Source organism: Castor canadensis, chromosome 4 (genome assembly GCF_047511655.1).
Source record: "Castor canadensis chromosome 4, mCasCan1.hap1v2, whole genome shotgun sequence".
NCBI lineage: Eukaryota > Metazoa > Chordata > Mammalia > Rodentia > Castoridae > Castor > Castor canadensis.
In genome coordinates, this window is record NC_133389.1 from 51,105,138 (window position 1) to 51,117,430 (window position 12,293).

General features: G+C 35.8%; 1 protein-coding gene across 1 annotated transcript in view; it reads left to right on the forward strand.

Moving 5' to 3' along the window:
- Mib1 (MIB E3 ubiquitin protein ligase 1) overlaps positions 1–12,013 on the forward strand; it is a 131,343-nt gene extending 119,330 nt beyond the window's left edge. Inside the window, exons 20-21 of the mRNA XM_020163561.2 lie at positions 2,201–2,301; positions 6,282–12,013. Of these exons, the coding sequence (XP_020019150.2) occupies positions 2,201–2,301; positions 6,282–6,422 (242 nt within the window). The 3' untranslated portion in view covers positions 6,423–12,013. The remainder of the gene's footprint in view (positions 1–2,200; positions 2,302–6,281) is intronic.
- The last annotated feature ends 280 nt before the right edge of the window (positions 12,014–12,293 follow it).

Below are 12,293 nucleotides of genomic sequence, written 5' to 3' on the forward strand. Positions count from 1 at the left end.
TGTTTTTTCTTTTTTGGTGGGACTAGAGTTTGAACTCAGGGCTTCACCCTTGCAAACCCTTGTGCTGCTTGAGCCACACCTCCAGCAGCTTTTTGGAGAAACCCCTCTAGGTGGTTTCTTCGATATCGTTGTTCTGTAAATTTTTTGTAAACAGATGAGAAGGGACATTATTGTACTCAACCTCTGTCCCAAGGCTTTGTCTTTTTCACAAATGCAGCAGAATAAAAATCCCAGGGTCAAAGGAAATGCAAATTAAAACCACGCTAAGATTCCACCTCACCCCTTTAGAATAGCCATCATCAGCAACACCAACAACAACAAGTGTTGGCGAGGATGCGGGGAAAAAAGGAACCCTCTTACACTGTTGGTGGGAATGTAGACTAGTACAACCACTCTGGAAAAAAATTTGGAAGCTACTTAAAAAGCTGGACATCGATCTACCATTTGATCCAGCAATACCACTCTTGGGGATATACCCAAAAGACTGTGACACAGGTTACTCCAGAGGCACCTGCACACCCATGTTTATTGCGGCACTATTCACAATAGCCAAGTTATGGAAACAGCCAAGATGCCCCACCACTGACGAATGGATTAAGAAAATGTGGTATCTATACACAATGGAATTTTATGCAGCCATGAAGAAGAACGAAATATTATCATTCGCTGGTAAATGGATGGAATTGGAGAACATCATTCTGAGTGAGGTTAGCCTGGCCCAAAAGACCAAAAATCGTATGTTCTCCCTCATATGTGGACATTAGATCAAGGGCAAACACAACAATGGGATTGGACTTTGAGCACATGATAAAAGCAAGAGCACACAAGGGAGGGGTGAGGATAGGTAAGACACCTAAAAAACTAGCTAGCATTTGTTGCCCTTAACACAGAGAAACTAAAGCAGATACCTTTAAAGCAACTGAGGCCAATAGGAAAAGGGGACCAGGAACTAGAGAAAAGGTGAGATCAAAAAGAATTAACCTAGAAGGTAACATACACGTGCAGGAAATCAATGTGAGTCAATGCCCTGTATAGCTATCCTTATCTCACCCAGCAAAAACCCTTGTTCCTTCCTATTATAGCTTATACTCTCTCTACAACAAAATTAGAAATAAGGGCAAAATAGTTTCTGTTGGGCATTGAGAGGGTGGGGGGGAGAGGCAGGGGGCGGAGTGGGTGGTAAGGGAGGGGGTGGGGGCAAGGGGGAGAAATGACCCAAGCCTTGTATGCACATATGAATAATAAAAGAAAAAATAAATAAATAAAAAAAATAAAAATCCCAGGGTCAGACTAACTAGAATAAAAAAGGCCAAGAATGTAGAGGGTAGGAAACATGACATAAAAAATTTGCTCCCATTTTTGTAGACTGCTGATTATAGCCTTTCTTAAGTTCCTCATTTCCAGTCAGTAACAAGAATATTTGGGCATACCAGCAGGGAGGTCATGGCCCCAGGTCTCTTCATAAGTTGCCTTAGCTCTTAGCTTCTATGGGGCAACCTTTGTTTTTTTCAGAGGTTATATTTCAGGTTCAAAAAGACACATGGCAAAGGCCAGAAGAGTAACTGTACTGGTTTTTATCATCTGCAAAAATGTTAGTGTTCTGAAGATTCCAAATGTCTATATGTGAGTCTCTGATTTTATAATAAGAAACAATTTCATTAAAACATGATACTCTTTCATAAAATTGATAGGTTTTAAGAAAGGCTATCATTCATTTATTGGGTAAATCAAATAATGGAGTTCTCACCATATTTCATTGAATTAGTGCAAAATATACCAAACAAATAAATACAGTATACACAGCTCAGAAAGAAAGAAAGAAAAGAAAATTTGGGCATTAAAATCATCTAAAAGACTTCAGCTGCTAAACCTGTGTTCCTATGGTGTGGGAGCAGAGGAGATAAGCATAAAATGTGTTTGTGAGTTTGTCAAATGAAGTAGGGGAACCTTGGAAAAATCAGAAGTTTCAAAACTATAATTGGAAATTAGTATGCAAACCTATTTGTTTTTGAAGATTACAAATGAAAAAGTTGTAGTAGAAATGTCATTACTATATCTATAGTTGTGGTCTGAAAAAAATTTTTAAAGAGGACCCTAATAATAATCTTGTTTTTAATAAGCAAAATATAGCAGTCTCTTTAGAAGCAAAAAACCAATATGTCAATAACAGTAATAACTAAAAATTTTATCTGTGTTATAGCAAGTGGGAATATTCCAGTGTTACAAAAAGATAAGGATAACACCAATGTCAATGCAGATGTGCAAAAGCTGCAGCAGCAGTTACAGGACATTAAGGAGCAGGTAAGGATTCTGTCATATCAAACAATGATTCTCATAATGCACTTAATATTTTTCTGTAAAGCTAGTAGTGTTTTTTTCTATAATCATGGTGGATAGTAACAAATCTGTTATAGTTCTTGAATGTTTGCAGTGAGTAATAATCTGACTGGGAGATTTAGTTGGGTATTTTTAAAACTAGGAAACAAATGAGCAATAAACATGAAAAAAAATGCTCAACCACATTAGTGTCTGGGAAATAAAAGTTAAAACTACAATGAGGTGACTTTTCAAACCTGCCAGCTCAAGGAAAGTTTTCAGTACTATTAGGATGCAGTGTAAGGCAGAATATGTAGCAGCCATCACTCCTACGCTGCTGGTAAAAACACTAAAAAACTAAGCAGGACGTTGTAAATAAAATCATCTAGACAGAGTTTAACATCAAGGGTAGTGGTTTTCTTGACTGGGAAATGCTGGGAAGGGGGCACAAGGGAAGTTTCTAGAGCTAATTATGGGTTTGGTCAGGTTGTGAACTTTTATGATTTAGTACATTTCTATATAAATGTGATACTGTAATAGAATGGAAAATGTAGGGAAAAATACAAAATTCAGAATGGTATTTATGATGGTGAGAGGTGGACAGAAGGGATTGGTAAGGAACTTTTGGTGGCGGGGGCGGGGTGAGTTTCAGAAGTGAGAATAGCATTCCATACTGGGTATCAGTTATTTAACTGAAGCAACTGAAGCAACAAGATAAAAAGAAACTGGCTGAAACTTACAGGTATACAGTAAGTAAGGCAGTGAGTCTTGAGCCCTTTGTGATGGCACATGCCTAAAGTCCCAACCCTCAGGAGACAGAGGGAGGAGGCAGAGACAGGAGGATTATGTGTTCAGGTCAGCCTGGGATACATAGTGAAATCCTATTTAAACCAATAACAACAACAACAACAAACAAACAAGTCTTTTTTGGCTGTACCTTACCATTTGGCCTAGTGACTTAATTGATTGAAAGAACTGAGCAGCAAGAGTGTGGTTTCTGTGGTTGGCAGTCACCTTAGTATTGTCAGGCACTTGTTGGCGTCATCAAGTCTGAGTTTATAAGAAAGTAAGAACAGCTGGTGACCCAGGGTGACTAATGACTGCTATTACAACTCATTTAGAATTGAATGTATGTATTTATTAGACCTTTAAACTCCCATCTGAAGAGATGAAAGCCTTATGATTGGGCTGGTTTTTCTTTTGAAATCCAGCACCTAACAATTACTTGTTCTATAGGGAATAAGTATGTGTGGCTCAAGTGGTAGAGTGCCTGCATGGGAAGCATAAGGCCCTGAGTTCAAACTCCAATACCACCAAAGCAGTTTCAGTGGTGACTAAGGAGAGACAGATCAGGATTTAAAGGTTCTTAATGTAGATGGAAGCATAGCTGGCTTGTTTTAATAAAAGGTAAAGTGTTTTAAAATTTTTAAAGCTCCTTAGTCTCAGTTCATTTCCCACGAGGCACTTAAAAAAGATGAAGCTGAGTTTTTAACATGTCTTCTATGAAAAGCATTTTATCTTCTGTGTCTGGCTTTGACAAGTATCACACATTTTCTCTCATCTGGATTCTAAAAAGAGAAGGAAAGAGAGACACATGAAAGCAGAATGGTGTCTGTTAGGGAAGAAGTGGGGAGGGGGAGATAACTATATCGATGGGGTGATAAATGCAATCAAAGCATCTTATATACCCGTTATGAATACGTCAGGACAACCCCCACTAATCCACTATTTTATGCAGTTAGTATGCATTAACAAAAAATGTAATGACATCTTTTAAAAAAAGCATTTGGGGGCTGGAGGAATTGCTCAAGTGGCTCCTGGCCTCAGATTGTCCTTAGGATGAGACTGACTGAAGTTTTACTTGGGATCCTAAAAGAATAACTCAGCTGTATTTATATTCAAAGTTTAGCATTTCAAAGAAGTTTATTCTTCCTTAAAACCCAGCATCATCACCAGCCACCAGTGGCTCACGCCTGTAGTCCTAGCTACTCGGAAGGCTGAGTTGGTAGGATTATGGTTTGAGGCCAGCCCAAGCAAATAGTTCAGAAGACCCCATCTCCAAAACAACCAGAGCAAAGTGAACTGGAGGGGTGGCTCAAGTGGTAGAGTGCCTGCTTTGCAAGTACGAATCCCTGAGTTCAAACCCCATTCCTGCTGAAAAGCAACAATGACAAAAATCCCCACATTGTTGAGCTATTCATTGGTAGAACACTTGCCTAGCATGGAGCAAGGCAAGAAACTAACCAACCAACAAACAAAATCCATGCTACTGTAGTTCATTGCTGAAGTATTTAAGCAGTTATAACAAAACTCCTTTTCTGAAGAATGAGTGGGATTTTTTGTAGGGACTTCCTTCAGGATTACCAAAACTGGAGAAAACATCTGAGTAACTCTCTTCACTTAAATTCCCAAACTATCATCCCTGTTTAAGAGACAGTCTCACTTGCTATTAAGGACACATGATCTTTAGGTAACAATGGCACAGGCTGCACAGATGTACTTACTTTTGGAAAAAAGAGTTATTAATTATATTGAGCTCTTCAAAATTTAATGGAAATAAAACTTTTAATGACACTAAAATGGTGGCTTGGCTTTTTAAAAAAAATCCAAAATTATGTAATTTTCTACAGCTTTGCTTCTTAAAACTTTAAGATAGGCAAATGTGACAGTTTGCCTTGGAAGGGACAGCTAACAACTTAGACTACAAATTCCTTTTTTTAAACAATTATCTCTGGTATTATAAATGTTAGTGGTTACATTTCATACAGCCTCCAGGCCTAGGTTTTTGTTTTTTTTTTAATGTTTTGTTTTTTGATTTTTTGAGACACAGTCTCACTATGTAGCCCAGGCTGGCATCAAACTCCTGTCTCAGCCTCTCAAGTGCTAGGATTACAAGAGTACACCACCATGCCCAGTTTAGGCCTACTTTATTAATCTAGACATTCTCATTTATTTTATTTCTATGTTATTTGAGAAAGATATAATTCAGAGTGAAATATTATATTAGGTAAAATGTTTTTATATATACAAAGTGTGTTTAGTGAGTAAATATGACTTCCTAGAGTGTTTTCACAAAAGTACAACTAACATACTTATAAATTCTTTGAGTTCATGAAATTTACACATTAATACGTAACTAGGGCTAAATGTTTTTAGCTCCAAGGATCTGCAGTGACGGTTGAGCAGTGCAGCCCAGTGTTCAAAAGCCATAGGACCTAAGTTGACATTCTGGCTTGCTTCCTTGTGCTTGCTAGGCAACTTGAGCCAGGCCCTCAGCCCTTTTTGGCTTTTGTTATTTTTCCAATAGGGTGTTAGGTTTTTGCTAAAGGCTGGCCTTGGTCAGCCATCCTCCTACCTATGCCTCCTGCATTGCTGGGATTACAGAGATGAGCCACCATGCTCAGCATTTTTGTTGAGATGGGATTTTGCTAATTTTTGCCTGAAAGTTCAGAAAGTCTTGAATGGTAATCCTCCTCCTTTGCCTCTTGAGTGGCTGGGATTATAGCTGTGAGCCACTGTGCCTGGACCCAATTTCCTCATTTTTACAGTGGAAGTAATAAAAGGATTGAGGTTGTGTCATATCTAGCCATAGTGCCTCGTACATCTTTATGATGCCCAGTACATCTGATGCCTGTTGTGGTTCTTGTGCAATAGCAGCTATGCATCTAGAGCTGAGAAATCTGAGTCAGACTGAGCGGGGCTGTTTTCATCCATTTCCCACTCTTGTTTCTTGTTTGCATCTTTGTTTTATATAGTATTTATTTTATGTTGTATTTGTTATACAATCCTGAAAGAGCAACCAATATCCATTTTATAGGCATGATATTTTAATTATTTAAAAATTTTAAGATTAAGAGTATTTGGCTAAAATGACCAAAAAAAATTAATGATATAACAGAGTTGTCACATTACACTTTGAAAATATAAAATGTCTCGCTTTTACTGTTTTGTTATTTGCATTATAGACAATGTGCCCTGTGTGTTTGGATCGCCTAAAGAACATGATTTTCCTCTGTGGCCATGGAACATGCCAGCTCTGTGGAGACCGCATGAGTGAATGCCCCATTTGTCGCAAGGCAATCGAACGGAGAATTCTTTTGTATTGACTGAGAAACAGAGTGTTTTGTTAGCTGAAGTATATGGTGATGAGGTCTTCATAAGCTTTTAAGCCTGTTCAAGGTTCTGATGAATTAAAATTTGTAATTTTGTAGTTTCTTTACTGGAGTGTAATTACATTGTAAATGTACTAGAGCGAAAGAAAAAACCATACAGTGTTTAAAATCATAAAGTTATAAATTTTCTTTTTCTTCCTTTTTTTGCTTGGGAATGTCAGATCCATGGTAACTCATAGGTAATTTACTTTTGGCTTCTAGGGGGAAAGTCCTTTAAAGATCTCCTTTTATTTTCGTTTTTATTGCATTTTCTCTCATAATTTATAAATTTGTTAAACCTCAAAAGACATACTTCCAGGTGATCAATTATCCTTCAGTTTTTCATGATTTTATACAGTGAAGTGACACAGGGGCAAGTCAAACTATTGTGTCACGTGTGTTAAATGATAAAATTACACAGATTCCACAAGTTAAGGAAGTATTGAAGGGAAGATTCTATGTTTAAGATAACAGAAAGTTACCCAAATGCTTGTTTCTGAATTCTTAGCTAAATGGAAGCATAAACTAAGAGAATAATAGCTTTGCATTTAGTTTGTTTTAAGATTTAAAAGGAAAATTGTTTAACTTAATTTATCAGTTTCAGATGACTGATAGGAATGTAAAGGAAAAACTAGTGAGAAACAAGGTGATAGAGGGGAGATAAAAGTTAGCTTAGCATTCGCAGTTGCATTTCTTATATTAAGTTGTACACTGTTTAGTGCAGCCAGCCTTTTAAAAAGATCTTCATCTTCCTGTGATGACTTACCTGGGATTGATCTAATCAGTGCAAAGATTTGGCCCTATTTGGGCCACTAAGGTTCTACTCTGCTAGGATGATGCTTTGTCCAAAGGCAGCAGTCTTGTCTTCTCGGTACTAATGAGTCTGACAGTGTTACCAATTCTACCTTCATCAAAGGCCTTACCTCTGTTCTCTCTCAGATAGTAGCTCTTACTAGAAAGAATAGTCTTTCTTTATACCTACAAATGAAGATTATTTAAACTGCCAACAATATCCGAGATGCAGTAATAACCTAATAATACAGAAAAAAGTTCCAGGACATTTGTAGAAGAATGTCTTTAGATTTTTTGGGAGGATATGGGAATCACACTTTGTCTCTAGAGCATCTAATCATTTTCTCTCCTTTGAGTAATCTTTTGCATATTGGTTAAATGTACACATAAGTGGGATTTCTTGCTGCTTGGTTTATGAGAAACGTCAGCTGATTATAGCACTGTCTACATGTACTGTGTAAAAGCTTACTTTTAAGCATGGTGATCTTTTTTGTAGCTTCTCCCCCTTGAAATCTGGCTAGCTTTTCTTGTTTCGGTTTTTCTGCTGTAACAGCTAAATGTGAAAGTAGGAAGTATCTCGCCCTCATACTGTGTGGCTGGATGTTTATGTGCTACTGCCTTTGCCAGGCCTGGTAAAAGTGGTGAGCTTTACTGGCTGCTTTTGTAGTAAGCAATTTCATGATGAGATGAGATGAGTAACTTTTATCACCTTAACTTTATAAATTTGAAATTTGTAACTTTATTTTGTGATTCTAGTTATCTACTAGGGGCCACTGAGGCTATTTTTAAAGTATATTTTGAAGTTAAAGATAGAACATCTGACCAATGCTGTTTACATAAAGAGATAGACTGTCTTCTTGCAAATTTGAAAACAGAAGTCAGAATTTTCTTTTCCTTCCAATCCTGTAAGCCACCTGTCCCTTTCTACTCTAGTAACTGGTGAAGAGGGAGCACCTGGTTGACTAGCGTGGTTTGGCCAATCCAGGAACCTTGTGGACTAACAGCTGTATTTCACTTAAATCCTTTTAATTTGTCTTCTGAGCTACAGTGCTAAAACTTACATCCCTCAAAGGCAATATCATTTTCCAGACTAGTTTAATTGTTTTCTCCCCATTAAAAATATAACTTACTATTACAGAAGTTGTGTAGTCTCTAATTTTAGTATTAAGTGCTTGAGGGTTTTCTCTATTTGTCTCACTTTGAAACTTGTTTGGTGAATAGAAAATGCTCCTCTTCATGTGTTCAAGCACCTAAAATTATTTTAAATTTGTTTTTGGTTTGTGAGAGAGAATATGATTAAGAACTTAAGTGACTTTCCTTCAACTCTCTGAAACTGCTACCTCTTATTACATGTCTCTTTGCAGTACTTTGCAAAATGGGTATATTTCCTCTTCATAATCTAAACCTCTTTATCCTGTGCCTCAATAGAGATCTTTCTTTTCCTAGAATAATTTTTTTTAAAAAATTACATGCATTCATTAAAACGTGTTTGTTGGACTTCAGGGCTAGATACACAATATTGGGAAAAGAAAGGTCAGCCTCTCTTTTTCAGTATTCCATTGAAAAAAAAGGTCAGCCTTTCTTTTTCAATATTTCAATAGATATACAACTGCCACACAAATTCTGCACACTCAGAATTTTTGTGTGGCAGTTGTATATTTGAAGTCATCTGTGGACAGGAAAAGGGATCCAAAGGTACTGGTAACATTTCTTCCTAATGTTTCAGAAAGATTGCATTCCCTCTCTGTACTGCCTACCCGATCACATTTTTTCTCGTATTCTTCATCTGTCATCTTTGTAACTCTGAGCACACAACTTATCAGATGGTGCTATCCTCACATGATTTAACATTCTTGCTTGTACTATATACATAATTAAGGGTTTCAAGAGAAGGTAATTTTGTATTAGTGTAAGAATATTATATTAGACAAGGGTTTAGATTAGCTGGCTGAGTTGTGCTTAAGGTAATTGTAATTTTAAATTTTACAAATTAACCAACTAGCTACCAAAGCATAAAATTAATTGATAATATTAGAAATAACTTTCTTAAATTTTAATTTTGGATAGCTATAGCCTGTCAGAGCTTTTTTGAATATTGAAATACATGCTGCTTATTTTGTTCAGTTCAAATTTCAAAGCTTGCTGGGTCATTTTTACACACCAGAAACATCCTGTGTAGTTATGTGTTGCCCGGTGGATGTTCCTTGTTTATTCTGAGTTTTGGATGCTTTTTGGACTAGAAGTTAGTAAAACTTATTAACTAAGAGAATTAGGGATGGGCTAGGATAGAGTCAGGACATTGGTGTTGCAACAAATAGGAAACAGAAAAGCAAGTGTTTGAAAATAGAGGAAGAAAGGGTAATGTAGAGTGCATCAGCACATTAGTGGGAAGAGTGTTTAAATTTAGTAATAAAAGGGGTCTGTTAAGTCAGATCTTAGTATAATTTAATTGACAGTATTCTAAATTACAGATTTTAATACAGCTTGCTTTTTTTTCAATCCAAAAGGAAAATCACTTATCCTCTTAGAGTGTCTGAAATGTTTTATAGTAATAATTTATGTAAAAATTGAATTTTGGAATAGACTTTTTTTGCATTTTTCTTGTGGTAAAAAAATAAACATAAAATGTGCTCTCAACTATTTGTAAGTACACTTCTGTAGTTAAGTTGTGTCAAGTACATTCACTTTGTTGTAGAACAGGTCTCTAGAACTTTTATCTTGCAAACTGAAACTTTGTATCCACTAAAGAACTCCCTTTTTCTTCCTTCTTTTGTGGAATAGAATTTTGGCCATATATAAATCAAACACTTGAATTACTTAGAAGAAGTTCCTTTGTGCGTATAAGATCTAAAGTCATGGTAAAGGTCAAGTTGCTAAAATTTAGAAGAGTGGCAGCACTTCTCCCTCTCCCTAAATTGTTAGTAATAATTGGGAGGGTTTTTTCTTTTTATTAGCATACATTAATTGTGCAAAGGGGTTTCACGGTGATAGTTCCGTACATGAATAGAATATACTTTGATTTGGGTTGGATTTACATGTCTGTTAGTTGGAAAAGTTTATATTTCATTTTGAGTCAAAGGGGAGAAACATTTTAAATATCAGAATTAGGTTAGCTTTGAATTTGTACTTAATTGGGAAGGTAATAGATTTTCACAAATTCTATGTGCCTTGTAGCTAAAAATGTCAATTGTCTTTAACTCTACTTGTCAAAATTTTAGAATATGTTTTTCTCTCAAAATGGCAACCTACCTTAACTTGCTTGAATATTATGATAGGAATGCTAACTCATTACTTGATAGTCATATATACATATATACATATATATATAAATATATATATATATATATATATGTACACACACACAACAATAGCAGTATTAGTAATTACAGTTGTACTTCTCTAAAACATTAAATTTGAGGAAACTGTTTAGTGTCGTCTCATCCATGTTACTTTACTACAGTGAAGGGGAAATTCTTTAGACTGAGCATCAGTGTAATGGTAAAAGGCTAGTAGTGGGTGAAACGATGTGTAAAATACAGGCTAGATAGTGGAGCTGATGATGTAAAGTTGTAAGTTGCTACATTGGCATTTTCTACCTCCTTTTCTGTCAGAGTATTACTTTTTCCAGCATTATTATATTTTGTGGGTGAAGTGGAAATGGGAAGCGGGGATTAAAATTGAGATTTTTTTTGTTTTTTGAGAATTTAAGCAATAGGTACAGGAAATGTGACTCGTCACATTAATTTAGTGCCTAAATCTATAAGTTATAATTGACATGTACAAAATGTCTAAGAAAGATGATATTGCTGAATATTTTTTCCTGCATCGTTCTCTTGATTTTTATTTCATAAAATGACTTCTTCCAAAAAGCAAAATGGTCTTGTCATCTTTTCTAAAATAAGCTAACATGCCATTTTGTCTGAGATCCATAACTTCAAGAAGCTATTGAAAGTTCTGACTCAGGGCTTTTTAACAGTTTAAGCAATTGTTAAGTATATTTTAGAAACTCCATCCACATAATTCTTCAGTGCCTTGAAAGAATTAACTTGGCAGCACTATTAAAACTTCATAGAAGGTGGTCTTTAGTGTCAATGTGGTCTTATAGACTCACATCTAAGTCATATTGCTAAGCTCCTGTAATAGCAATACTGTACATGTGCTGGGTTTGCGTAATTTTTAAAGGAAGTTTTCTAGATTTGCACTTGATACTTGCTTTTAAAATAAGTGATTATTAATGCCATGACACTGTTGCAAGAAAAGTGATTCTGTGTTGACATTATGCAAAGTCACCTATAAGTAGCTTCTGGGAAGAGGAGAGAGAACTTAACACAGTTTGCTATTAAGTGTGAAAGCAGGATCAGTTTAGGAAACACCGTCTTCCCCTCAAATGAAAAAAAAAAAAAACCTTTATTCACATGATTCAGTTTAAACATTTTTTAAAAGGCAACCACAAATTGCATGTCATTCTGGATGCTAGTCGTAAATCCATTTAAGTTCAGTGCGCTTATGGCAGTCTTAACTGCAATATAGTCAAATGATAGAATGCAGTTTCATTAGTTCAAAAGTGTTTTGCTCTGTATTTTTTCCAGTGTTTTTGGTCTTCAGTGTTGGATTAAATTCTTGTTTGTGGATATAGTTTCTGTCTGGCAAATGATTCTTGTATTAGCCTTTGTGATAAGAATGCTTAGTAAGAGCTAAGTTTTTAGAAATAAATGCAAACATTTACCATTAATAAAATCTGTGGTGTAATATCATATGTTTTTCTCTGATTTTTTGAAAGCTATTCTTTATAGTAATATACATGATTTTTTTATTTTTAAGGCATTTGAAAGTAAATCTCAATACATCAAAAAAAATCTGTTGTTGGAAAGGCAAGTACCATATCTTTGAGAAATAAGGACATCCATCTCCATAAGAAGTAAGCATCCCCATGGAGGAGGCTCCCACTGCACTTGTTTACACTTCAGACCTCTGTCTAAGGGCCAGAGAAGCTTTGTTTACTTTAGTGTCTCTGCAGTCTTCAGGATTAAGGAG